Source organism: Varanus komodoensis, unplaced genomic scaffold, assembly GCF_004798865.1.
Source record: "Varanus komodoensis strain SLA01 unplaced genomic scaffold, ASM479886v1 scaffold5, whole genome shotgun sequence".
NCBI classification, from domain to species: domain Eukaryota; kingdom Metazoa; phylum Chordata; class Lepidosauria; order Squamata; family Varanidae; genus Varanus; species Varanus komodoensis.
The window spans coordinates 22833554-22860494 of NW_025336087.1; the positions used below are offsets into that span (position 1 = coordinate 22833554).

The 26941-nt window shown below is 42.6% G+C and overlaps 1 protein-coding gene across 3 annotated transcripts in view; it reads right to left on the bottom strand.

Annotated features, from left to right (window-relative positions):
* The window catches only part of PCSK1 (proprotein convertase subtilisin/kexin type 1), a 50866-nt gene that overhangs the window by 7372 nt on the left and 16553 nt on the right, over positions 1-26941 (bottom strand). For 2 of the 3 annotated variants that reach the window (XM_044446729.1, XM_044446732.1), the window contains 8 exons: positions 24281-24453; positions 18196-18408; positions 16408-16508; positions 14821-15054; positions 13320-13477; positions 9528-9661; positions 3715-3876; positions 18-2680 (listed from right to left, as the gene is read on the bottom strand). In XM_044446729.1, the coding sequence (XP_044302664.1) occupies positions 2324-2680; positions 3715-3876; positions 9528-9661; positions 13320-13477; positions 14821-15054; positions 16408-16508; positions 18196-18408; positions 24281-24453 (1532 nt within the window). In that variant the 3' untranslated portion in view covers positions 18-2323. Of the gene's footprint in view, positions 1-17; positions 2681-3714; positions 3877-9527; positions 9662-13319; positions 13478-14820; positions 15055-16407; positions 16509-18195; positions 18409-24280; positions 24454-26941 lie in introns of those variants that run through there. The other variant, XM_044446731.1, reaches the window with a different exon arrangement.

Sequence of the window (26941 nt, forward strand, 5' to 3'; positions counted from 1 at the left end):
GTGCGTCTTATGGTCAGGTGCGTCTTATAGAGCGAAAAATATGGTATTTTCCTCCTTTAAAAGGAAAACAAACATGCCTCAGCACTCAGTTGGTGTGGTCAGAACCTAGGAGGTAAAACACTTTCACACTACCTTTGTCCATATTAAAATCCAACTGATTTCTTTTAAAAGCAAATTTAGTACATACATAGCAGTTGATTGGTCTACCATATGATTTGAAATGAAATAGATATTGATTGGGGGAGGGAGGGAGAAGAATTTATCATCTCTGTTTATTCTACTAGCTAGTATGTGCTGGATTTATATCATTTAAATGAATCTAAATGCATTCATTTGCTCCATGTTGCTCCAATTTTCACTGTTGACTCAACAGTGTCTTCTCATTTGGGATTTACATATTCAAGAGAGTAAATTGCAACCTTCATCTCTACAAACATGTGCATACAGGGAAAAAGTGGAGAGCCATTCGATACACCGAGGTTTCTTTTGAACATACTGACTATCTGACATTTCCCCAGACAGTCACCACACCCCTGGCAGTTGGATGCTGTGGGAGTGATGCTTTCTGCCACAACTCTCTCCCTGCAACATTCTATCTCTGCAGTCTTTCCTGCTCTTCAGTTCACTGACCTGGAGACATTTTGTTGCCTTACAGTTTATTGTCATCACATCCTCTTTTTCTGCTGCCTTAATATTTTCAGTCTTTGACAGGGTTCATGCTCAAATGTGTATGTTCCTTAGAGGCATTGTCACATCTACTATAGCAAGCAGTCACTCTCAGTACCTTTCTTTGAAAGGGACACTGCCTTCCATTTTCATTTGTTTCAAAAAACTCTCATCCTCCATGGACTTTTCTCTTATTTCCCCTTCCCTTTTAAGCAGCCATTAGCCTCTCAAATAAATGTTGACCAATGTGCCATTTGCAGAGAAAGACATGGAAAATGATGCCATATTGGGCTTCTACTCCATCTTTATCATTTAGGTTCCCTGGTTATATTTAAAGTGTGGGGGAGGCAGTATCTGAAAAATCTGCCGCATGGTTTTCCATTTTCTAAAATTATTGCTTTGAAAGCTGTAACAGGGCAGTAGGTTCTAAAAGCAATGAAAGGACCCAGCAGGTACCTTTCCCCTGGGACCTAACCCTGCCTCCCAGGTGATGGCAGTGCACGAAACATGGCAGCATTGCAGATGCCATAGCTTCTTGTCCTCTCTTCTGAAAGCGAGATTGGTGTTGCTGGCCTTCCCTAGCCTGATGTCCTTGAAATGTGTTGGACTGCAGCTCCCATCATTCTCTAGCCAGAAGAACTGGTTAGAAGGTTCAGGGAGTTACCATGCAACAGGTTCATAGACAGCAGGTCTGAGGAAGGCTTGTATAATCAGGATAAATCCATGACAGGTTTGAGGGCAGGATGGAGCTCTCCTAATTAATGGAACAAACTACTTCACAAATTGCATCACAGCAGTTGAAGCTGATTGACTTGCAGAGAAATTTGTTTATAGGGCTACATGTGTATGTGATTCCAAAAGGGGAATGAAAATGGGCCTAGATGTCGGACTTTGGGACAGAAGGGGTTGGTAAGATTTTGTGCTGATTTCTTCTTCAGACATGCAGTCCTCTCTACACATACCATAGATTAAGCCCTGCTCAACTCAGTGAGACTTACCTCTGAGTAGACACATACATACAGTTCTCACAAAAATTAGGAAGGAGACATTTGCTGGCTTTTCTTTTATGTGGAATGTGGCTGTGGTTTGCGAGTTCTAGCTTTGGTCCCTCTTGATCTCAAGAGAAATGACTCTGAACTGACTGGGTGTTTCTGATAGAACCAAACTTTCAAATAACCATACTGAAATGCCCCCTTTGTGCTTTTCTTTAAAGAATAGATGATCTATCTAATTTCCAAAAGTGTGTGCATGGGAAGAAATAGTCTATATATTTGTTTAGGTATAGCTTAGACCCTGAGAGATGTATACTATTGTTGTAGGAGGGTGCATAGAAAAGGTTATAGGAGTAACTGAAATCAAGCAAAAATTTTTGTTTGGAATTTGGGAGAAGTGGGAGAAGAAAATTTCTGGAATTCATGAAAGATGCTGCCTATTCTCAGGGGATCATTGAATGCTTTGAATAAAGTGACAATTAACACATGTCTAGCAAGCTACCTTTTCTGTTTCACCTGTTCTTTAAGTAGCTAATAAGTATAAAGCGATAAAAGTTGTGGGCATGCAAATCTGTCAGAATAAATGGGAGTTAATTCTGAAATGAGGGATATCATGGAGATAGGGTGTGGGAATATTTCCAAGCTAGTGTTTCCTGCTAAACCTTTTAATCTTCATTCAGAATATCAACCAAAGCTTGCAGTAGTCTGTCATCTCTGTGTTTGTATGGTTTAGAAGTGTAAAAAAGATCGACATAGTCACTGTACAGAGACTCCTCTGAGTCTCTCAACTGGGAGGCTCGGTTTAGTTTCTCAAGGGCTTCATAGAAATGTTCATATGGGATATTTGAGTTATCATTTAGCATCTTCTTAGGCACTGGATTTCCAGCCATCTGGCCATGAAATGCATTTTGAAGCAGGCGGAGCATTGCATCTGAGGAAGCCGTCTTCTTCTTTTTCTCAGTGCTGCTGGTACTTTCTGTCACCCTGTTTTTTTCACTCAGGTTGTCTTGTGTGGTGTGGTCCTGAAATATATATGAGGGTGCCAAACATCAGGAGCCATTGAAGGTTGGGGAGAGGAGTTCTTAAAAGAGTCCCTCCTCCAGAACTGACCAGCCCATGTACAAAGGTCAGCAGGGATGCTGTTGGAGAGCATAGGGAGACAGAGCTTCTCAGTGGGACACCATTCCATCTGCAGGGAAATAAAATTTGCCCTTCCCCATGTTCTTGACCATTAGACAATTAAAAACATATGTGCTTGTTGAGCTCTAACTTGGCCCTGGAAACGCAATGCTTTAATATTGTGTGTTGTGTTATGAACTGAGTATGCTTTTTGCTAATGTTCTGTCATGTATTATTGATTTTTCACTGTATTGTGTATTTCCTGAGCTCCCTCAGAAGTATACAAATGAGATATAATGAAAATATAATATAATGAAAAATAATATGAATGCTATATAATTGAAATAAGATAAATATCTTTCATACAAATGCCATATGGGGTGGGAAGCCTGAGTGTCAGAATTTGCAGACTGAAAGGGGCGCTTACAAATGTGGTGGCTGGCCAGCATCCCCAGTTCCAGGTGTGCTAGACAACCACCCGATGGTTGTGATGGGAGCATGGGGGGGGTGGGGGGAGGTGCTCCAGCTCCTCTTCCTGGCCTGTGCCTGCAGGCTACACCCACACACCCCTCTGCAGCCACCCTTGCTGGGAGAGCCATGTGTCCTTCTGAGGTGTCCTCAGAACAAGGCATCAGGCCCTCCCAGTTACTAGTAAGATGGGAGGAAGTCACCCAGAAGAGCTGTCCAGAGCACCGCCTGCCTGTTGCCTGGCTCTGAGAATCCCTTCGGAGTGAGGCATCCGGTAGATGCATTGCCTGGAATGCTACAGTGCCTGCTTCCCTACTGTGCCCATTCCAGCAGCTAATGAGGAAGAGAAACAGTAATGGAATGAATCCAGAAAAGGCAAGTGCATTTTGAAGGAACATTATTTCCCTCCTCTGATGTGCAGCGCATGCTAAAAGGGAAACATGGATGGGCATGAAAGTCAGATTGATACCTCCACGAAGTCTGCCATCCTTTCCACGCCTCTTCTGTCATTCTGGACAGTATTATAGGATGTATAGACACGCGGTTGCTTCATATGTTCAGGTCGGGTTGACGTGCCATGCAAAATCAGTTTCCAGTTCACAATTCTTCCTTCATTTTGCATTCTCCTAGACTGAGGGGCAAGAGGAGAAACGTTAGTCTTCCGCACTATAAAAGTGTGAGACTCATGACAGAAAGCAGATGCTAGCAAAAATCCAAGAGCAACACACAATGATTATAGGATTTGAAAATTTTCTGAGCAGGTTGATCCAGATTTAAGCCAGATCAACTGTTCTGGTGGATCAACTTTCCTGACCTATGGCAGCCCCTTCAGTCCCTGAAAATATTGCACAGATACCTATTGCATAAAACTTGAAATAAATCATGGCTTGTTCAAGGGTTATTTCCCAATTATCTAACCCTTGAACAATACCTGCCACTGGGACATTACAGGGAACCACACCTTATGGAAATGGTGACCGTAACATCATTATATGGTACCATGGCCAGTATTTGTGACAAGCCTAAATTAAGCATTGATGGGCTGTAATGACATGGAAGGAGGTGAGTCACAAGACTCTGCTGATTGTCATTGTGTGGCATTGAAAGGGAGATTCCCCAAATAGTGTGGCAAAGCTATCTGATTATTAAATCTGCCAAATGCACGCATATTCTCTAAACTGCACAAATAATACTTCAATTGTAATTTGCAAGGATTAGTCATGTTTCTTTTTTTAAATCATTCTATACCAATATAATTCCTGGAAGTACCCCTCAAGTAATTTTCATCCAAGCTACTAGTGACATTCTAAGTATGTCTACACAAAAGTCCCATTAACTTCATTATGACTAACTGCCAGGTAAGTGGGCATAGGGCTGCAGCATAAATTTTATCTGTTTGCAGAAGTACGCACTAGCAATGTTAATAGCTTCGTCTTCTTATGCTGCTCTGTTTTTAGTTGAGCAATTTTTACTTTGCTATAATATTTGAACTGAGAGTGGGTAGCCTACAGATGTGCCAAGTGAACCGACAATTGCTGTGTGGATCTAACAACATATTGCATTCCTGAATGTTAGCAGTGATTCTCACTGACGATCCCACAGGTAGCTGTAATTAAAGTTAAGGCTCATTAGTGTAAGAACTGCTTTCTACTCAAGCAAGACAGCATGAATTGTGAAAAACTGCAGCCTAGATATAGCAGTTTTTGGTTAAAGTTCACACTCCTCTAGATGTGGACAGAAAGCATCACAACAGTGTTTTGGCAAGATTTATAGAACATTACTGTTTTGGGTAATTTTTCCATCTGCAGATTCCACAGGAAGTGAACAGCATCCACTGGTGTTGTGACACTAGTGCTGAACCAACAGCAGCACGAGGTTGTTAGTGCTTGCTTGCTTGCCATGGTGGTGTGGTGGTTAAGAATGCAGGGCTGGGACCCAGGTGATCTGGGTTTTAGTCCCACTCAGCCACAGAGCTACCAGGTGATTCTGAGCCAGGAGCAGACTCAGCCAGCCAACCTCACAAGATTGTTGTAGTGAGGATAAGAGTGAGAGAAGGAAGAATTGCTACAAGTTTTCATGAAGAGCATTAATCTCTCTCAGGCTGTATAACAGCGGTGGGAACCTCTTTTAATCTGTGGCCGGACTGCTTTCCCCCACAGATGATTTGGTTGACCAAATGACGTCAAGTGATAGACCCCTTCTTCAGAGCCCCTCCTCTTCCCCAACATCATCCACTCCCTGCCCTGCAACTTTTACCTTTCTTCACGTAGAGAGATGCATGCAGTTGTATGCCTCTCTCTGCAAAGGGAAAGGAGCTCAGCTGGCAAAAGTGGAGCTCTCTATACCATACTTGCTATCCTGATTGGGTTGGTGAGCTGCACACGAAGGGGACAGAGGGAGGGGGTAAGAGGAAGGGCCCCAGCCTTCAAAGGCCGGATGGAGACCTCTGCAAGCCGCGGTAACTTTTGCAACATTCCAAACACTTCTATTGAGTGAAAGCTAAATCCATTTGCAAGGAAAAGATAAAGGTTTAAAATCATAGGAAAGCCTAAGATGCAACCAATCACTTCTCCGCTTTGCAATACACTCCACTTGAGATGATATAGAATAGCATATGCTTTAATAAATATATTAAAATATAATAATTACAACCAGGACATGTGCTGTCTTCACACAAACAGTGGCAAATCATCCTATCTAGGTATGAGCTACAGTTCGGGAAAGAGAGCCAAGCATTTTTTTCTTTAGCTGAAAGGCTGTCCTGACACATTCTGATCTAAAAATTAAAAACAAACAAACATACGGACTGCTGCCCATCAACCGTTAGCCCCTGGGCAGCTGGCTGGAGTGGCAGAGAGATCCCCTGGTCACAGCCTTGTACTTTGTGCTGAGCTGCATTGACAATTTAAATCATAATGCTTATTTCTAAATTCAAGTCGGTACATATAAATCAGCATATGCAAATGTTATGCAAATTGCATTTCCTCTTTTTTGACAAATCCTATGTAGCCTCCCTAACACGTAGCAGTGAAATGTTCCTTTGCAGAGCTGAAGTTGGTCCCATTTTTCTAATGGTTTCTAATGTCATACAGTTCCCATGATTTTCAGATCTTCTTTACAGACCTGGAACTATAAGAGCACTTAATTCACAATGTTCTCTGTCAAAAGACAGCAGCTACCAAGTATTTATGCACTTCATGCCTTTCGTGAGACACATTCCCTTATGCCCCATTTCATCCATTACTAGGAACATATAGACTTTGTTAAATCTATTCCATTTGCTTGTTACAAATTGCCAAGAACTTTTCTTCCATCACTGATTCATTCTCTCTCTCTCTCTCTCTCTCTCTCTCTCTCTCTCTCTCTCTCTCTCTCTCTGTGTGTGTGTGTGTGTGTGTGTGTGTGTGTAACACCAATGTGCACTTGCACTAATGCTTACTTGTGCAGATATGAATTAGTACAACCCTCCATCAAAAAAGTAAAAAAATGGTCTGTAAGTCTGAGGAATTCACCTCAGAAAATGCCAATCCACTCTGGAATTTGAAGGCTATGTTCGTAAAAAACTGAGCTTATTTGAATCCATTGTCGATGTCTCCAAAATTCCTATCCATTCATTTGGTATTGTTATGTGCCATCAAGTCATCTCTGACGTAATGACAACCCTGTGAGTGAATGCCTTCCAAAACGTCCTGTTCTTGGCAGCCCTGCTCAGCATTTTTAAAGTCAAGGCTGTGGTTTCCTTTATGTAGTTGCTCCATCTCATGTTTCATCTTCCTCTTCTTCCGCCTTTGACTTTCCTTAGCATTATTCCCCAGTGAATCTTGCCTTCCTATGATGTGCCCAAAGTATGACAGCCTGAGTTTCATCATTTTTGCTTCTAGGGAAAGCTCTGGCTTGATTTGATCAAGGCTCCACTTCTTTATCTTTCTGTTGCTCCAAGGTATTTGCAAAGCTCTCCTTCAGCATCACGTCCCACATAGATCCCTTTTCTACCTGTCAGCTTCCTTCCTTTTCCAGCTTTCACACCCGTACATTGTATTTGGGAATAAAAGATCTGGACTGCTTCAGTCTCTGTGACTTGGAATAATTATTGTGTTCTATCTGCTCAGGATACTTTATTCCTTCCAAGTGCTTTCAGAACAACTTTCACTTCACTTTTCAATACAGCAAGTTCTTCTTCATAGGATTCCTCTTTGAATGGGTCTGTCATCCTTTCATCTCCTTTCCACAGTTCTTCTCTATATTATTTTCAGCTTTTCTTTATTTTCTTCTGGTTCAATAGCATGTTCTCTTTTTTCTCCTTCCGCATTCCTGAATTTGAATTTTGAATTTCCCTTTGATTTCTTGGATATTTTGGACAAGGTTTCGCATCTTTCATCTTTTGTCGTTGTCTTCTATTTCTTTGCACTATACATTTTAATAGTTCTTTTTGTCTCTACATGATAGTCACTGAAAAGTTACATTTAGAAAGGTAAGAGTTTCTTTTGTCATCATTTTAGGCTCTCTCTCTCTCTCTCTCTCTCTCTCTCTCTCTCTCTCTTTCATATTCTTCCTTAATAATGTCTTTGGTTTCAGTCTATAGTTGTTCTTGTGTATGATCAGTCCAGTTCTGTAATGAAAATCTATTCTTTATATGCATGTTAAATTCCTCAGGAATGTTATTGAAGATGCATTTTGGCATTATGCTTCTGCTAGTGATCTTTTTCACCTTTACTTTGATTTTTGATATTAATCATTCATGGTCATTGCAGTAATCTGCTTCTAGTCTTCTATTGTTAGCAAGGATGAAGCTTCTCCATCTCTTGTTTTCAATTATGTAATCTGTTTGATGTCCACATGTACAGTCGTCTGATGGATTGCCTGAAGTACGTATTTGTGCTAAACAGTTTGTTGGCTTCACAGAATTTGATCAGTCTTGTTTCATTTCTTACCCTCTAGCCAAACACTTGTTTCCTGCATTTGCATTCTAGTCACCTATGGTTATCAGCAAGTCTTGTTCTGGTGTGTCATCAATTTCTTTTTGGATGCTTTCATAGAAGTTCTGATTCCTTCTTTTTCAGCAACTGTTGTTGAATGATGATTATTTTGATAGATTTTCTACAAATGCTGACTGTTAGTATTTTGTCAGGCTTTCCCTTATAACCTTTTACCACTTGTGCTTGTGTTATGCCTTGCCTCAGCATTAGAGCCACTCCTTTCTTCTGAGTATGTCATTTCCAGTGTAAATCATTTTGTGGTTGTGTGACTGAAAATGTCTCATTCCAGTCCACCTGAGTTCACTCACATCAAGTAGCGTGAAGTTTAGCCCTTCCATTTCTTGCTTTACGTTTCCCAGTTTGCCTAGATTCATACTTCTCCCATTGCATGTTCCAATTGTATGTGCCATGCAGCATCGGACTTACCTTTCACCTCTGTGCGTGTTGGCCTCCAGCCTTCCTTTTGGTTTTGATCTGGTTATGTCATTAATGACAACACTATTTATACTTGTCTTTGCACCTCTCTGGTAGCTGAATGCCTTCTGACCTGGCAGTCTCATCTCCTGTCATGATCTCTTGTTTTATTTGGATTGTTTCATCACAGTGTTTACAAGGTAAGAGCATTCAGAAGTGGCTTGGCGTTGCTTTCTTGCGTGCAGTACTAGCCAGAGCTAGCATGAGTTCCACTGCCATTTTCTGTGAAAGATCTTCCACAAGTGTTGCCTTTAACTACCACTGTTGCCCCTTGGTTGCCTTCAGGAGTTTATCTGTCCCATCAGCATTAGAGATATCCATTCTCTTCTGCCGATGTGACCATTCCTCCTGAAGAAGGTAGATGTCTCTTAATCTAGAGCCTCCATTTTGCCCACTCCACTTCGGGTGACCCTACCAGGAGACTAGCTTATTTACATGTTTTTGGGTTTTGTTTGCATCCAGCAAATGGGCATCAACTTGTTCCTCCCAGAACTACTCATAGATGCACTGAATTTACTGAGCCATAAAAATATATAAACTGCTAGGTAAGAAGATGTTACATCTAACTTTTACTCAGTGAAGCCAGAAATAGAATAGACCCAATTTCTATTCCCACTATCCTGCACCACCATTTTAAAACACAGAAAGGGTTATTATATTAACTTATTCCCTTAATAGGTTTGGTGAGTTGGTAGTGATTGTTGAGTTCCAGAATGTAAAGTAGTTCAGAAGCTTGATGATATTTCCTAATTTGGAGGGCAGGAAATATATCCCCATTCTTCTCATATTTATACCCATGCACATGATAGCTTCAATAGCTTTCCTTACTTACCATGTCAACAATTTTTAAAGTCCATGTGCCTGTTGGATCCTCTCCCCAGGTGTGAACTGACATAAAGTCCCAATCTTTAAAGCCATTGGGTGACTTATCTCTTTGCCGCTCAGCTAGTAAGACTGTGTTGGTCCCTGTAAATGGAACAGGCATCATAATATATTAATGCATACCATGTAATTTGTATTAATAAATACTAATACATTTACATAACAAAATGGTAATGATAACAATGAAATAATGGTGATAAGTAGTCATATAAGGAAAGCTGATGCAGCTTAGTAGACAAAGATAAATTCAAAGTCAGCACTGGGGCATAATATGATCTTAAACAGAGTGTCTCATCTTGTATCACTTCAGCTCATCAGGGATAAAAAGGAAATGGCTTGTCCCTCCAGACTCATGACTATTCATGGGCTGAGCATCCAAGGAGATACAGAGAACCCACAGATCTTAAGCTATCCAGCACACTGAACAACATTAAGCAGTGACAGAGACTGGAATATGTTGTATGACTTTCTGGAAGGGCTGAATGGAAGATAAGAAACTAAGAATTGAGATTAAGTATTTAAACCAGGGATACTTTGGGCCATGGGAATATTTGGCAATTCACTATCAAGGGATGCTTGACAAAGAATAAGTAATCTTCCCAAAAGACTGAGTCCAGGACAGAGTTGCAACACATGCTCACCATCATCATTGCAATTCCAGCTTCCAATAAGAAAATATTTTGAGTTTTTAGAAGTAGGCAGAGTACAGCAACTTGGAAGGTGCCACAAAGGTGTTGGGGGGGGGGGTGTCACTGATACTAGCAAGCACCATGTTTCCAATGCCTGCTCTGAACCAAAATTGCCTAACCTTTTGCCATCCAGATGTTGTAGACTGCAATCCCCAGCATGCTTGACCATTACTTATGATGGCTTTGGACGAGAGTTGTAGTTGAAAACATCTGAAGGGTAAAGTTGGGGTACGCCAGTGCTTTTTTTTGTCATAGAATGCACTGGAATGGAGTTCCAGCACCTTTTTTCAACAGATTTTCCAAGTTTTAAAAGTAACTTTTGAAAATTTGATGTTTGTTCCACGTGTTGAGCGTAGCAGGTCAGCGGCAAAATCATTAAAATGGTGCATGCAGGCGGCTTGTGTGTCGAATCCGATGCATGTGTACTTTGTCCGCACTGGTTTTGATGGTGCTGCTCGGCTTGTGGTGCTGTTGAGCCTGTGATTGGTCATGTGGTTGTGCGCTGAGTGCTTACTGCGGGTGGCGACCGTTATGTTTTGTTACACAACTGACGTGTGTGGGTGTGTGTACAGTGATTGACTACGTGTGAAAGGTAAATAATTTCATGAGTTCTGGCACCTTTTTTCTTACAAAAAAAAAAAACACTGAGGTATGCTACTCTGAAATGCGAATCATCCTCAGGTTTCACACCATCTAATAGCATATCTGTTCACCAAGCTACTCATGAATCTTGATGTGGGGTGAGGACTGGCCTTGGCTGTTGTGGGTCAGAGGACAAAAGTGGGCATCAAGAACTCGGTAATTACTTTGTGTTTGAGAAGCTCCATGACTCGTGGCCATTACTTGCAGCTTTGCATGCTATTGCAAGCCTCCTGTGAATTAAATAGTACCCCCTTCCAGCACTGGAAAGTATACCAGGGCTGCACCACTAAACTGTGCTTTGACATCACCATGGTTTCCCTTGTACTACCACTGATGGCCACACATTAGCCTTGATGTCTGGGTAGGGGAAAGCAGCGTGTGTACGTAGGCAACTCTGTGTATGTAGCCTTCCATGGGAGATGCAACATGGTCATGAAGGTTTCCAGCTCTCATGGAAGTGTAGGTCCCCAGAGATTTATGTGCAGAGGCTGGTCCTGTCCAGGCAAGCATGCCTAATATGGGAGGTAGGGAGGGCTGGGAAGCCTGCAACATTAGGGGCCAGACCCTTTCAAAGCTTGAACCTCCTTCCACATAACATTTGAAGAGTTTCAGGGTTCTGCTATAGACGTCATGGGTTTCAGGGTTCTGCTATAGATCCAACCTTGAGCAAGAAGATGGAGAGGGATCAGCACCATGAAAAACTCCAGGTGGTGCTGAAGCTGGAGACCAAACAGTGTTTTCTGCATTTCCCCACAAGAACTAGAGCAAGACTGTAGCAAAATTTAGGCTGATTGACCCCCCTTCCATACTGGCTGAAGCTTGGTGTCTTAAAGGGGCCAGGCCTGTCTTAACACTCTAATATCTACAGTGAGTATCTAATGTATTCATGGTCTGAGTTCTCAGAGTGGTAATGCAACCACCTCAGGATGCAGGGGAGCTGAGCTTGGGAGTCTTTATGGTAAACTGGATCCTAGGAAGGTGGAGGCCTCATAATGTCATTCTGTAGCCAAATTATTGCCCTAAATCATTAATTCTGGAGGATTCTCAGAGGAAAAGGAGCTAGGAGCCTCTGAAAATGAGGCTTCAGAGTCCGGCATGACAACAACTTGGTCTCTGAAAGTCCCCAGAGTTTCTGGCTTTGGTTTGGTGTTTGAAGTCATTACTTTATTTTTGGAAAATTAATTTCAAAATATAGTGTTAGGGGACACACATAGCCTATAATCAGGGGAGTATTTTTGCCACTGATTTTGGTAGCCCTCCTATTAACCTATTCTGCAGTTTGTAGCACATTTACTTTAGAGTAGCTGTGCTGATGTCAGAGCTTCTCTGAAGAAAGCCAGTGGGAGATCCCAACCAAAATGAACAGGTATGGGAACTGGCTCCCTGATTTTCCAAGGTGATGAAAATGGTGGTCTCTCACACCACTATTTCCCCAAGCAAAGCACCAGAAAGTTTCACTGCTAATTTGGATGGGTGTCACAAGGAACTCTGGGGGTGGTTATATTGACCATGAACCATCCTGTCATGAGCAAACAAGAAATAATTCCTCAGTAGATGTGATGAAATAGAAGAACTCTCTTATTAAATGATTCTGTTGCCAAGACAACAATGTCTGGTTGGTGCAGCTTAAGCTGAGCTGCATTCGTTCCTTACAGTTCAATTAGAACCCAGCAGGATCTTCCTACTTTGCACTCTTGGTCTCCACACGGACTTGCATGTACATAATATAATGCATATAATTTAAGCTGCTTGGTTTTGGTAGTCTTGTTATAAGATGATGCATAAAGATATACAGCAGCAATGTTTGCTATTGGCTGACAATATCACGTCATCCAAATGGAGCTCATTGATACTTTTTTTATCTTCACCTCTCAGAGTTTTTCTCTTTTTTCACCCCTTTCTAATGTGCTGATAGTTCAAGTTCAATCCAGGGGCACTAAACCACTTTCTGCCCAAGGGCTGAATTCAACTTCAGAGAGGCTCTCCAAGCCACATTCCAGGGATTGGTGGAAGGGCAGTGAAGGCAAAGGTGGTGCTGCAGGGGGGGGGGGTACAAATACAAACAGTACCAGGATATTTGGAGCATAAGGTTTTTGCTGCCCACAACTAAGCCTTGGGTCATTCCAAGCAGAATGAGAAAAAAAAATGGTGCTAGAATTGGGCAACCACCAAAGGATTAGCAGTCATGAGAAAGGGTTGCGGCCATCTGAGAATCCTGGGGGTGGAGGCAGTTTGGGGCCTAGGGTGGGCCAGAATTTATCCATGGGCTTGAGGTTCAGCACTCCTGCTTTAATCCTTAGATCTACCAAACTATTAAAAGTGAGTAAGAATAAATATATAAACAAATCTGTTGGTGATGCTCAGGGTTCAACTACTAGCCATGGCAGAACTGGAAGGTGTCCCTCCCTTACCTGCTGGAGAAGTTAGGGTCACATGAAGATCACCTCTGCGGGAATATTCAATTGTTGCTTCCAGTTGGACATGCTCCAAGGACTTAATGACATTTTCTTGACCTTCACAAGCTGTTGTGGGAATTTCAATGGTAACTTCACCACTAGCTCTTAACAACCTGGCAACATTGTGGGAAATTGTCTGGTTATTTTTTCATTTATTCTTGCTGTGGGCATTTGTGTGTAACACCTGTGATATTACTTTGCTGTAAACTGCCCAGAGAGTTTCAGCTATGGGCAGTATAGAAATCAATCAATCATTCAGTCAATCAATCTATCAAAGTCTGATTGAGATAGTTGAGAAGTTTGCCTCTTTTACTGTTCACACAACATCCTTTAGAAGTCAGTTCTGGGTGAATGAGCAAGGTAAGCAGGATAGCTATTTTGCTTTCTAGTGCCTGGGAAAAATCTTGTAGTCCACAAGTGCAGCATGAGCTCAGCACCCAAAACCTTCTGGGGGCTGTTCTGGGCCCCTTCTGCCAGGGACCGAAGAGCCTGGCTTAGCACTGGGACAGTGCTATGGCTCGTGTTGCAGGGCGCTGTGGTAAATATTAAATGCTGATCCTTTACTGGAGGAAAACCCACAGCTGGAGGCTAGGTAAGTTGGCCAACTGCCCTCTTTTATAGAACATTGTCTTCTATTTGAAGAAAGCTCCCCCTGAAGGGTTGTTCTTCAAAGAACCACAAGAGCTGCTGCCCCTCAACAGTGAGCTCTGAAACAACAGGCTGACCAGGTAGGCACACAGCTCCTCTGGACAGTCTTCTGCAGCAAAATGAAGCATACCATCTTTCTATTTAAATTACAGTTAGTATTTTAAAATTTGCCTCTATGCAGATACATCAGCACTTGCAAACATTATGCATACACCTGCCCTTGTTTGTCTTCTTTGATTCAGGCTTCCTTTCCATTCTTGTATTCCTAAGTGATGGGAAGTGGTATTGCGGAAGAGGACCCATGCCAAGGGGCTGACTAGGTTCTGGAGCTGCCTTTGTTTCTCCCAATAGTCCCTCTTCTTAAATAATCAGATATTTAAAATTCTCGCAAATGGTGTACAATAATCTTACAATAGGATCCTTATCAGAGCAGAACTTTCTACAATGCAAAAAGATTCAACAATGGTATAGCTTTGGGCAGAAGTGAAGGTCATGTGGCACAAATTACAGCTCATATTCACAACCTAACTAAGGGCTAAATTATAGAGTTGAAGCCAGATGATTTGATTGCCCCAAAGGCCAGCTCTGTGGGTTGCAAAAGGCCGACTTCATCTTGTTCAGTCTAGCTGACCATTAAGTTCATTAAATATAAGCTTAGTTTGCATTGTACTAAATGAACTGCAAGTGTAAAGTTGACTTTAGCCACATTACTACCAGTCCTCTACTATATCAAGGAAAGTAATTCTTAAGAATCATATAAAGACAAAGTCAGTAAACCAAAGCTATTCATTACCAAAGAAACCCTTACCTTGGCTCAAAGCTGCTGTCCTTAACAATACACTCTTTCTTTTCTGGGACTCCTTTCCAGGTTTTGGGGTCACCCAAATCTACCAGTGCTTTAGCATTGAGTAATCCAAATCCAAATCTGCTGTTCACCATCAGCCCAGCACCATTCTTCTTCCATCCTGGATTGTTTGCCAATGGATCGAATTCAGATGTCCAGACTACCAAATGTTGTATATCCCTCCAGGTTAGATTAGGACTATCACAAACAAAATGCTAGTCAGTTTCTACATATGTCAATCAAGGGTCTTGGCCATAATCCATAATTTTAATATGTATTTATTCATTTATTTTTGCTAAACAGTATTTTTGCTACGTAAGTTCCTGGTGTAACTTATTCTTTTCACCAGGTGGGACTACCTTCAGGACTTGGGAGCTCCCTGAAAAATATCCTGCAGCAAAATACCCTCCATCCTTCACACAGCCCCAGCAATCAAGTTCTCCCTATTGGGTTTTCCAGTCATATATTTGCCACCCAAAATATGAAGGAAGATTCCCACAATGAGGTAGTAACCTATCTACAAATTCAAGCTTTTTTTTTTTTTTTTTTTTTGGCATGAGCTTGGATAGTAGGCTAAGTGATCCATGTTATGTTATTATTCAATACTAATTGTTCTTCTAGTGATGATTTATTCACCATTAGATTTTTTAAAAAAATTTGACTGTCTTTTACATTTCAGTCTTCACTTTGAGCTCTTAGAAGGACTTGGGGACTGGAAAGGGGAAAACCACCTACAATTTTAGTGGAATGTTTTTGCCTTCCCTCTAGATTTCATCCAGCTTCTGAAGAAACAACCAGTGTTAAATGTCACCCAATGGCACCCAATTCCCAAATAAATATTTGGCAGTATTGTCTTATTTTGGTTTTTGGCCATATGTTTGAGAAGCTGTAGAATCTGATTATAGACAATGCAGCTGACTTGAAAGATCCTGAACTGTTCCAGAAAGTGATATCATGAACTGTAAGGTGATGACAGCAGGGGAGAAATGGAGGAAGAAGTAAAAGATCTGTCTGTTCCAGGTTTATAGCAGTTTGACACATATTGCTGCACAGATCAATTCCATTCAGTTTTGGTATTAATCTGCAAAAATATGTAAACAGCATCTGCATGAAAATAGGTATTCTAATATTTAAGTATAATATTTTGTGTAAATTTTAAAATTAGAAATATCACAGACCAATGCCAAAATGGAATGGAATAGATTGGAATAGATATGAATGAACATATGTGAAACTGCCATAGACTGGCAATAGACTGATCTGTTCCTTCCTCCTTTTAGTACTCTTTCTCCTCCTCTGTATTTAAATATGCATTTTAGATGTATTTTCTCACAAAACATGCATTTTGAAATATTTTTGCTCTCTTTACCTGAAAATATACCTATTTGGATAGGTTTTTATTAAGCCAAGAACTACAGCTCAGAATTTTGAGAAGTACAGTGCCCGAGGTTAGCTTTGTTCTAATCTTCATGTAAATCCACAATCTTTGAAATGTGGGCCGAGCAAAATTTGCAAGCATCCCTAACTAAAAGGTAGTTTGAGCAGACTTACTTGGCTTCCAGGGCTAAAGCAAAAATCCCCGCAGCCAGGGGAGCAGAGGCAGAGGTCCCAGTGTGAGTGGAGGTACATTCATCATGAAGATCAGCACTTACCTGAAGGATACAAGCACCACATAAATGCTATGGAATCTGTCTGGCTTCAGTGTTGACAAGCATAAAAACACTCTTGCTTATTATTGTAATGATTGCAAACTTAGAGCACTTTCCCTTTCATCTGAAATCATTTGGCTTAGATTTGAAAACTCTTCCTTCCCACTTCTATTTTAAGTATTATTTTTGCATCCAAATGGCTCATATTGAAGGAAAATACTCCCACATCAGACAGCTTGTCTCATTCTGAGAACTCAGGAGGATAACTGTAAGTTTCAGAGTTACTGATGAATCATAAAACATATCATTGTGTTGGACCTAGGACATTGAAAAGTGATTGCCAGTTTAAAAATTACACAGAGGTTGGGAGCAAGTGTTCTTCTCTTTCAATAGAAGCACAGCGCTATAATTTGGAGGATGAAATAGAGGGGGAGGGCGGGTTAATGAAGTGTCCCACTATGACAAAGTGCCTGGCACTTCTGCTTATACAATTACAATGTGAAGAAGAAGAAAACTGTAATACATGTATGTGATTACACTTCCTGGGAACTTTAGAACTTCACTTCATGAGCAGGTGGTATTTCTGGGCTAACACCTTAGCTGACCACTTGGCCCTTTTCTTGGCTTTTCAACCAAAGATTAACACTTATATTACAGGAGTGTAGTTGGAATCCACATTTAAGTGTGTGAACTGTGGGTGGATTTTTCCAACCTCTCTCTCTCATGGCAGCCCCTGCCCCAGCTCCCTGAAAACATCACACAGAGTGTCAGGAGACCCTGCTGAATGAAGTGAACTGAGGAATCTCCCAGAATTAGGCTGTGGCACCTTTCATAAGTGAAGCCCATAGACCCGGCCCCAGAATCATTCTTTCACCAGTGGAAGGATATTGCTGGTGGAACAGGGATTTCATCTCATTCTCCTATTTCCATCACCCCTGCATGCCATCCAAGAGTGCAGTGGAGGATTGGGGGATCTTCCAGAAGAGATCTGGCAAGCACATGGGGGACCACAGGAGGAAGGAGAAGATGCGGAAGACCTGTTTCAGCACCACTATCCCTCTGCTGGCAGGAGTACAATTCTGGATCCAAGCTGCGGAAGGCACATCTCCCAGCATCTGCCAGCCTGCCTTACTGGCCAGCACATCTAGAGGGCATCTGGTTGGAGAAGACTGCGATGGAGCAATTATTTCATTCAAAAGAAAGACATGTGTAAACAAGCCGAATGCTCTTTTAGTCCACCAGGTGTTCTGTGTGCAGTAAACAGATGAGGAGGAAAAGTACTCTAGCCTTCTCCTCAGATGTATCCATCATCCCTTAGTCATGGCAGGTGACTCTCTGAAGAAGAGAACCTCCTGTACCTGTGAAGAGTCCCCACAGAATTGAGAATGCTGGGAAATCAACATCCTTAATGGCAGGGACCCCCTCCAAGGATACAGGAGGCTCTCCCCTTCAGAAGGTCAGTCTCCATGAGCACAGGGCAATGGGGACACCTGAGAAGGGAGTGAGGGCTAGAGTGCTCCCATGCCTCCGCTATACCAGAAACAGAATGCCTGGCTAGGGCTCTTGGGGAAGAACTCAGCATATTTGGGTATAAGGCACTGATCAGGTGCTTCCCCTCTCCACCCCTCCAAATCGTGCATTTATGCATGTTCCTCAAAAACGCTTGTTAAGTACGGTAAAAACAACCTACAATTTTCTGGTCAGTATAATCCCCACTGCTGTATGCTGTGGCCAGTGTTGAAGAGCACTTCTCTGCATACCAGGGAGAATGGCCTTGCTGGGAGGCGCTGCTGATGGAGACAGTGTAGATGCTATCTGTGTAGCCATCGCAGTCACAGTTATCTCCTTGGCGGCCACCATTTCCAGAAGCCCAGACAAAAATGGAGCCTTTCCCCTTTCGACCCTAGAGGGAATGAAAGGAGTGGCATGTTTATTGCAAAGGTGGAAGCACCACTGAAGGGCATTTCTGCAGCAATCATTCTCGTTCCTGCTTCGTTTGATGAATGGGGCATGTTGAACATTAGTCATTCATACAGATTGCTTGGGGTCCTCATGTTTCAATGGGATAATATAGTTACCTTTATAAAGCAATACGCAACTGGTGCAAGAACACAATAATCCATTTACTGAGTGGCTACAGGGTCATGGAGCGTTCACGAATAGTCTGAGGGGCAAGGATCAGCCACAGGATGCTGCACATGAGAACAGTTTCTCCACAGGAAAAGTCTGTTTGATCCAAGAAGGCCTCACCTCCAGTTCAGGGCATGGGAACCTCTTACATTCCGTTGGTGGGCCGAGCCAAAGGCAAAAGAAGTGGGGCAGAAGTAGCCTCATACTATAGCATCAAACTCTTGCTATTGGTAATTCAATCTTAGGAGGGATATTTCAATTTTGAGAATGGGGAGGGGGGAACTGGACAAAAGTTGGGAAATCACCACATGATTGGGGGAAAGAAGTGTGGTGATCTGAGGAAAGCGGATGGGTCCCTTGGAGCTGAAGTCCTCCACCTCAAGGCCCTGTCTGGAGACAGGACAGGCACAGTGAGCGGGAGATGCAAAGGTCCAGGAGATTCAGCTGCTGAGTATCAGGAGGCTGAATGTATGGGGGCATGAGGAGGCAGAAAGAAAGAAGTGGTCACAAAAACTTCGTGAGGGGAAGTCTTTACTGACAAGGCAGCACAAGGGTCGAGAGTCTCAAGCAACATGTTTGGTTACCTTACAAGTGAAAGCCTCCAAAGTAAAGTATAAGGTTTGCACCCAGAGGGTCCTGTGTCCTGTCCTTGGCATCTCCAGTTAGAATGGTCACATAGCAGATTATGAGAAAGATTTCATTGCCTGTTACCATGGAGAGGTGCTGACATTGAAAGTAGACAATATTCTCTGTTGGTGAAGCAGGAGTACTGAGCTCTTGGGGGCAAGAAAGTCATGGTGGCAAGACTGAATTTCACACATACAATTGAAAGAATCAAATTTGGGGCTGGATGGATGTATACTGCTCTTCTCTTGTATGTGTGTATGTATATGCATATGTATATGTATTCTACATAATATGGGGCTGGGTGATACACACTCCAGAACTTGAGAGGGAGAGTTTTGGTGCTGTTTCTAGGAACTGGCAGAAGAGCTGAAACTGTCTAGTGTGAAGGTAACATTTTGGAGAAGTTTTGTCTTAACAGTGTCCTCAAATTCTTGCAGCAAAATTGGAGGATTCCCTTGCATCGATCATTTCTGTTCCTATGCAGATCTTCTTATGGTGTCACAGCATGATCTTCAATTCAAAAATTGAGCTGAGGAAAATTGTTTATCATTCCTACTGTCACATATATTATCCAGTGAGATATGAATATGTTTCAGCTACCACACTGAATCAATGCAGCCTTGCTGGCTAGTGCAAAAACGTATTTTTTCAGCAACAATACATTACATTCTGAGGCTTGGGAGATCTCTGAAACACACACATGCTTTCCTGAAGAAAGATACATAAAGGACTCCATGCCAAAGCAGACAACATTCATAGACAAATAACACTGTCTGGGGAAACTCTGATATGTCTTTCATGTGATGTTATCTCTTTCATCACATTTTAAAGTAAGCACAGAATGACAACAGAGAATCTTCACCGAGTGCTGAAGGTTTCCTTTAAAATGTGATCATTCAAATTTGTCCTTAGATGGATGGACATAGACAGCATCTGGCCCAATTTTCACTGTGGGAGGTGCTGGGTTGTTGTTTGAGTGGGAGCTACTTGATCTCTCATAATGCCAATGATGTGGCGAAAAATAAATTGAAAACAACAGAAATAATTGTTCAAAGGCAACAGCTAGGGTTCTAGGTACGTACTTTTAAAAAGCAGAAACACAAGGAATACCAGGAATTAATACAAGAAATTAATTTCATTTCCAAGTATTACAGATATGGCTAATGTATGTGAATTGGTATTTCAAGTGTCCTATGTTTGGCATGTACTTTTTCACAGGGAAAAATAGCGAAACCTATAAATTGTGCATTCCTGTTCTTTCAAAATCCAAGGCTCTCAATTAATTAACACCAGGGATCAGTTGTGCCTCCTGTCTTCTTAGTCCATAGTGGCTGTTGAGTTAGAGGCATAATATGCAAATATGCATAGGATACTGAGAAGCGAGGGGGTGGGCATGGGGTGTGTGTGGGGGGGGGAGAGAGCAGGAGTGAGAGTGAGACAGAAAAAGCATGAAAAAGAAAACTTGGAACTGAATCTTTTAGCCTCTTTTTAGTAACAATGGCTCTTGAGGCATACATTTTGTTAAGGATTAATGAAGGTACACCCATTATAAAGAACAGCATGGTTCACTTTTAATCTGTCTGGATGACTTTCCAAATGGCTGATTCACAGGGTCGGAGAAGCAAAGTAATAATTCAGTACAGAAGCTATTTTCTTGTAATGTTAATAAGAAATGCATTAGTAACTCAGAGAAGGCAAGTGTAACTTTATGTTGCCTTTCATAAGAGGAGGATGCAGAAGCTCTTTTGAGCTTACGGTATTTGCAAGATGAAATGCTCTCTTCATGGTCTCTGGTAAATGCATGCAGTCCCAAGTCCCAGACTTGCCAAGCTCTTTGAACAGCTGTATGACAGACTGAAACCAAAGGGAAGTGACCTGCTTATGCAGGACTGAGGAACCAGTCCTGAAGCCATGGCACCCAGGATCTGGTCTGCAGGCACCCATTTAGATGGCCCCACCCTGCCCTGCAGCACAATTGAGCTTATAAAAAAGCTCTCCCATTGGCATCAATGGGCACTTTTTCCTGACCCTGATTTGCTGTGTTGGAGTGGGGTGAGAGGGATTCTCAGTGTGGGACAGGTTTTTTCTGAGCCAGGTTGTCATGTGGATGGAGGATGGTTATCACTGGGGCTGTGGGGGAGAGAGAGAGAGCAAGACAACGTGTATGACAGAAAGAGAGTAAACAGCTGGCTCTGGCGACATCCACCACCTGTGCTGGTCCAGCTCGCCTCTTCAGTCCCTGCCCACCTCTGGTGTGTGGTCCACTGAGATCTCCCCCAAGGGCATGTGGCCATCAGTGTAAAAAGTTTCTGCACCTGCAGACTAAAACATCTGACTCTGGGTTGGTTTCAGAGGTTTGCTAGGAAGCTTCAGTGAGCACTTGATGGAGCCTCCCCTCCAGATACAGGCAACTCCCCTGCGCCTGTTTGAAAACCAAGATGCTTGAGTGCACCAAGGCTTCTGTCACCACACCTATCTATCCTCAGAACTGCAAATTCAAATTCAAATCCCTTGGATTTCATTCACAGGGGTGGACCATCTTAAGGATTCCTTAATATTTGCAGGAAGGACAGGCACCACAAGACCAAATTTCATCAAGAAACAAGCTGACCATGAAAATGGGGTGATTTTTACTCCCCAATTTCTAGTCTACCCTCTCACATTAAGAAACAAAGGCCCAGTTAAGGTAAACCCTGTCCCATGCATTGACCACAAGTTGAAGGAACCCCATGATTACCATAGAGGACATGAAGTCCTGAGCTTGTCCTGTTAAGGCAGCCTTAATGGAAATGCTGAAGATTCCCAAAAACAGACTCCTAAGTTCTTGCAATACTGAGAAGAGCCTTAGGTTCTGAGACCACCTCAGCTAGCTCAGCCAAAGAATGCATTGCATAGCAGGTAGGACAGTGCACCAGTAGCACCCCCAGCCTGTCTCTCTGACCCAGTCTGAAGTACAGGACACCATAGCTTGCCCCAGGGCAGAAGGGTTTCGTGTGAGTGAGATGGCTTTTATGAAACACAGCAATGCCCCTCACCGGTGACCAGCCAGCCTGGACGAGTGCCACACCAAGTAACCAGGTGGACGAAGCTGAGTCTTATCTGCTTCATCTGGCTCAGCCATTCAGGTCTCCATGATGCAGGCCTGGTCAGTGCCTTCATCCACTGTCATACTATGGATGACTGCAATCTTATTGTGAATTCAGATGCCATTCACCAGCATCACAACCAGCCAGAGGTTGCAGATGCCAAGCAATCAGAAACCTGCAGGATGCGGCGAAGATCAGGGAGGGAAATGGCTTGTAGCCATCTGGGTCATCCACAACTCTGATGACATCTCCTCCCCACCATAGCAAACTGCTGCTTATCCATGACTGCTGTTATATGGGCATCTTCTATCTCCCAAGCACTATCCGTTTGACCATGACACATTCTAGTCTTTAGTCCCACCTGCCCCCAGGCATGAGTGAGAAGAAAGGAAACAGAGAAGAGAGAGGAGGAGGAGAGAAGAAGAATGAAGGAATGATCATTGCCCTGAATTATGTCAGTTTAAGGGTTCCTATGGACAGCTGGTTTGCCACTATGTGAATGGGGTGCTGGAGTTGTTGGACCAATCCAGCATAGCTTTTCTTATGTTCTTATGCAAAACAAAGGGGAATTGGCATAAACAAACTTTCTAAACAGCAGTAATAAAGGCCAGTGATGTCAGATTAGGGGAATGCAGTACATTACATCAGCATGGGTGACTATATTCTAAGCCCAGTCAGATGGATGATGCTATAATCTATATTCTGATCCTTCTCCTCTGTTGACTCCCACCCAGGGGGAGACCTTCTCCCGTATCATTTTAGAGAAACTCTTGGGACCACATTCCAGTGGTGGATGAGACCAAAGACTGAAGGGGCAAAGCAACAAACAAAACTAAGCAAAAATCCCACATTGTCTTAGAAAACTTTAAAGTTGTTTAGTTGCTAAACCTTAGAGGCAGCCTTTTAACCTTTAACAGCGGGGAGAAAACTGCAAAGGTTTTGAAACCACCAAACAATTGGTGTGTGTGGTGGAAAGTGGTGTGGGTGTCTGTGAAACCCAGAGGGTTTGATTCATATGCCAGGAGTGGCAGATTTAACCTGCATGCCTGCAGTTCCACATTCTTGGACAACAATTATCTTGTGAATTACAGCAGTGTGGTCAATTACAGCAGTCATGCTGAAAACTTCATTTGTGAATTTATTGTTAATGAATTTATTTTTCCCACAGTGGTACTTAAACCTTTTCTTCTCTTCAAATCATTCAGTTTTTTCATGTTGCTTTATGTTAATTAGATGTATGATTTGATGTAATATTCTTTTCATCTGTGAATAGCAAACTCTGATATTTTATTTGCTCATTCTAAAGTTATTCCGATGTGCATGTTGTGTTTTGTTGGTTTATATAGTAGTGAAACCTGAATCCACCCTATTCTTGTTGTGAAATGAGCATCACATGGGTTGGAATTATGTATTGCAATAACACGAACGATAATGGCTCAACACGTCTTCTCATCACCTTAATTATCACAAGATTGAGATTTGCAACAACCTCATGAAATAATGCATCATTTTTTGGCTTGTAAAAAATACAAATGCAATATTCATGAAGCAGAAAAATTACATTAATCTTTTATAGGCTCTCTTTCCATGCAACCTCGTTAGTATTCAAAGCAAAACAAGCCAAGAAGGAAACTGAAAACACAAGAAGGTTGTGAGGAAGATTTCCTGGCAAGGAATAATTTTTTTAAAAGACAACATGGTCTAAAGTTATGGAGAAGCTGGATCCGCAAACTGAACAGTGTTCTGCTGCTGTCTTCCCATTTGTCTGTAGGTTGGATCCACCTATCTAACTAAAAGAGTTGCTCTAAAATGGCAGAGCAAATAAACAAGCAGGCAAACACTTACCCATTGAACTTATATCCCCCGTCCCATTCCCTAGCACATACACATTGTTGTAAAAGATTAGTGCTGTTTCTCGTTCAGAGAGCTCACCTTTTTGATGCCATATTCAAAAGCCTTCTGCGCCAGTCTCCCTGGTCCTTCAACAGTTTTCCCATCATCATTTGGTCCCCAGCTGGCACTATAGATATCCACGTGGTCTGGACTGAAACCAATTGAGCTCGCTTCTATGGCATCTGTGACTATTCCATCCAGCATTCTTATGCCTTGATTTGGGTGGAAGGGAGGGTCAGAATCAAGACATTATTATGTGTTTGCTCTGCATGAGCATGATGAAACATTTCTGGTCATTATGTACAAATGCATTGACCACCATGATAAGCTGCGAGGGCCTGACACAGGGCCATTTCTTGAGAATTGAGCAGGGCAACCATCTTAGGCAATTTCTGGAGGTGCAACACCCCCACCTCCCAGTGCAGTTGTGGCACTCCAGTTCTTCCCCATTGTTGGCTGGCCTTCTATTCATCCCACCCAGAGAACCCACACGCCCAACCAATCTCTTGCTCTGAGGACTCTCCCAGCGTGAAAGATCAGGTGACTGGGTAGGTTCTCCAGAGAGCCACTACACAGTGCTGGACATGGCCCAAATGTGAAGCTTCAAGAGGTCCTTCCTTAAAATGAGGCATTTTGGATGAGATGGCTCTGAAGGTCACCTGTGCTGCCACGGCACGGATAACCTCTAGGGCCACCTCAACCAGAACACTGCACTTGAAGGAAAGATCCCTCAAAGCCTGACATGGAGGAAGAGACAAGCAGCTGAGAGAGCAAAGGAGAGGAGGAAGACTAGAGAAGAAAGGGAACTTGACGTAAACTTGGCGGTGGCAGTGCGGGGGGGGGGGGAGTACAGCAGGTGGCACAGAGAAGAAAGGGACATGCCTAAGGGAGGGACAGCAGCAGCTACCTGTCCACTAAATACCATCCTTCCCAGGGTGTTACAATACCCAGAGATGGGTCTGGTCTGGAAGTGTAGGACTTTACTGGATACAGGGAATTCAGTCTTTCAACATTTTTACTGGTGGTGCATAGTAGTAAAGTCTGAACTGCAGGTGTTCATCATAACAGTCCTGATAGCTATGCCCCCAGTGCAAATCCAAAAATTCAGACAGCTGTATTGATCTCTATCATCCAACCATCCATCCATCCATCCAAACCTAATTCTTTTGTAAAGAAAATGGGTCTTCATTGCCCATCCAAGATGAAGCCACAGCAAAATATTTGACATTGCAATAGGTGACAGTATAAAGCAATTTCCACCCAGTTACTGTGGCTAAATAAAAAGGAACAGAGACGTCTGAGGGGTGTGGGGGTAGCAGTTGGTGCCAGCAGCTCACCCATAAAAATGCCAGTGCTGCATTCCTGTGAGACCTGGCATCACAACAGCATGATTTGCATTAATGGCCTCCCATCCAGAGAACTGACCCCCCCCCGCCCACAATGTCTCTAGATTGAGAACCACTTGTTTCAGCTGGCAGGTTATAAAGATGTAAAGCTGGACTGCAAAATCAGATTGGAAGGCAACATGATGGATAACTTAGAAACCAGCAGAGGGGAGGGGGAAGCTACTACCCCAGGAGGATTCTAATACAGCAGCTGGCACAGTTGCTACGTGCTCTGTAAAAATTGTCCCATTTTCATTTATTCATTGTTTGGTTTTGGCTTTTAAGAAAGAAACACCTAAGTCTCTTTCAGTGCTAAGCCACAGGTCTGATTCAGAAATCTCTCACGATGATGCATGTGAGCATGAAAGAAAGAACAGTGTCTGTGTGAAAAATCAAGATACATCTCAAATAAAAGACAAGAAGGTGAAATCAGCAGCAAGGTATCTTGGCTCACTATTTGCAGTGCTCTGTAGAAAGAAAGTGGCTTTCATTTCACAGGGAAGATTAATCATTGCAGTATGTTTGCGCTGCATGCCAATTGTTCCTATATTAAAAAGCAGCAACAAGAAGAAAAGGCAGGAAAAAGCCCCAGTTTACTGAAATGCTATCTTCATTCAGACTTCATCTTAACACAGAGAGGACATGGGGAAAGTGTTGATTTATTTCAGTATTCCCATGTTGGTTACAATTTTTCCTTTTCTTTGAAATACCCAGAAATTATTTGGAACACTTTTGTTGCAAATCCTGTGCTGCTTACTTGGAAGCAAAACCCATTGAACTCAATGAGCCTGACTTCTAAGTAGACCTGTCCAAGATTGCAACTTTTCTGTTAGTAAACCACATACAAAATTCTGAGAAAACCACATGATTGTATTTTCAATCACAGGGAAAAGAAAACTGAGGTGTACATCCTGGAAGTTTGGATGTGCAGAAGTGAGTAGAGGAGGCAATGGAACAAACAGTTCAACACACATGCAAGCTCATCCTATGGCCCATCAGCTGAACAGCCTATATTGGAGGGTCCTGTGAAGAAACCCATAGCCAGGGCTTATTGGAAGTCATAAAAGTCATCATGCAGGTCATATCACAACATAGCTCTGCCCAAAGGTGCCTGTGTGTATTGCACAATACCTGTTGTGGGGAGGCCTTTGCACCTACAACTGCAACTGCCAAAACCCCTGTAGTGCAGGAATTTGCACTGCATGCTTGGAAGCTTGTGAGTGGCGTGATAATAGTGATGGCATATCAAGAGTGGCGCTACTCAACATTGGCCCATCCCAGGTCATGCAGTGAGTTTTGCTATGTTCAAGAAAGC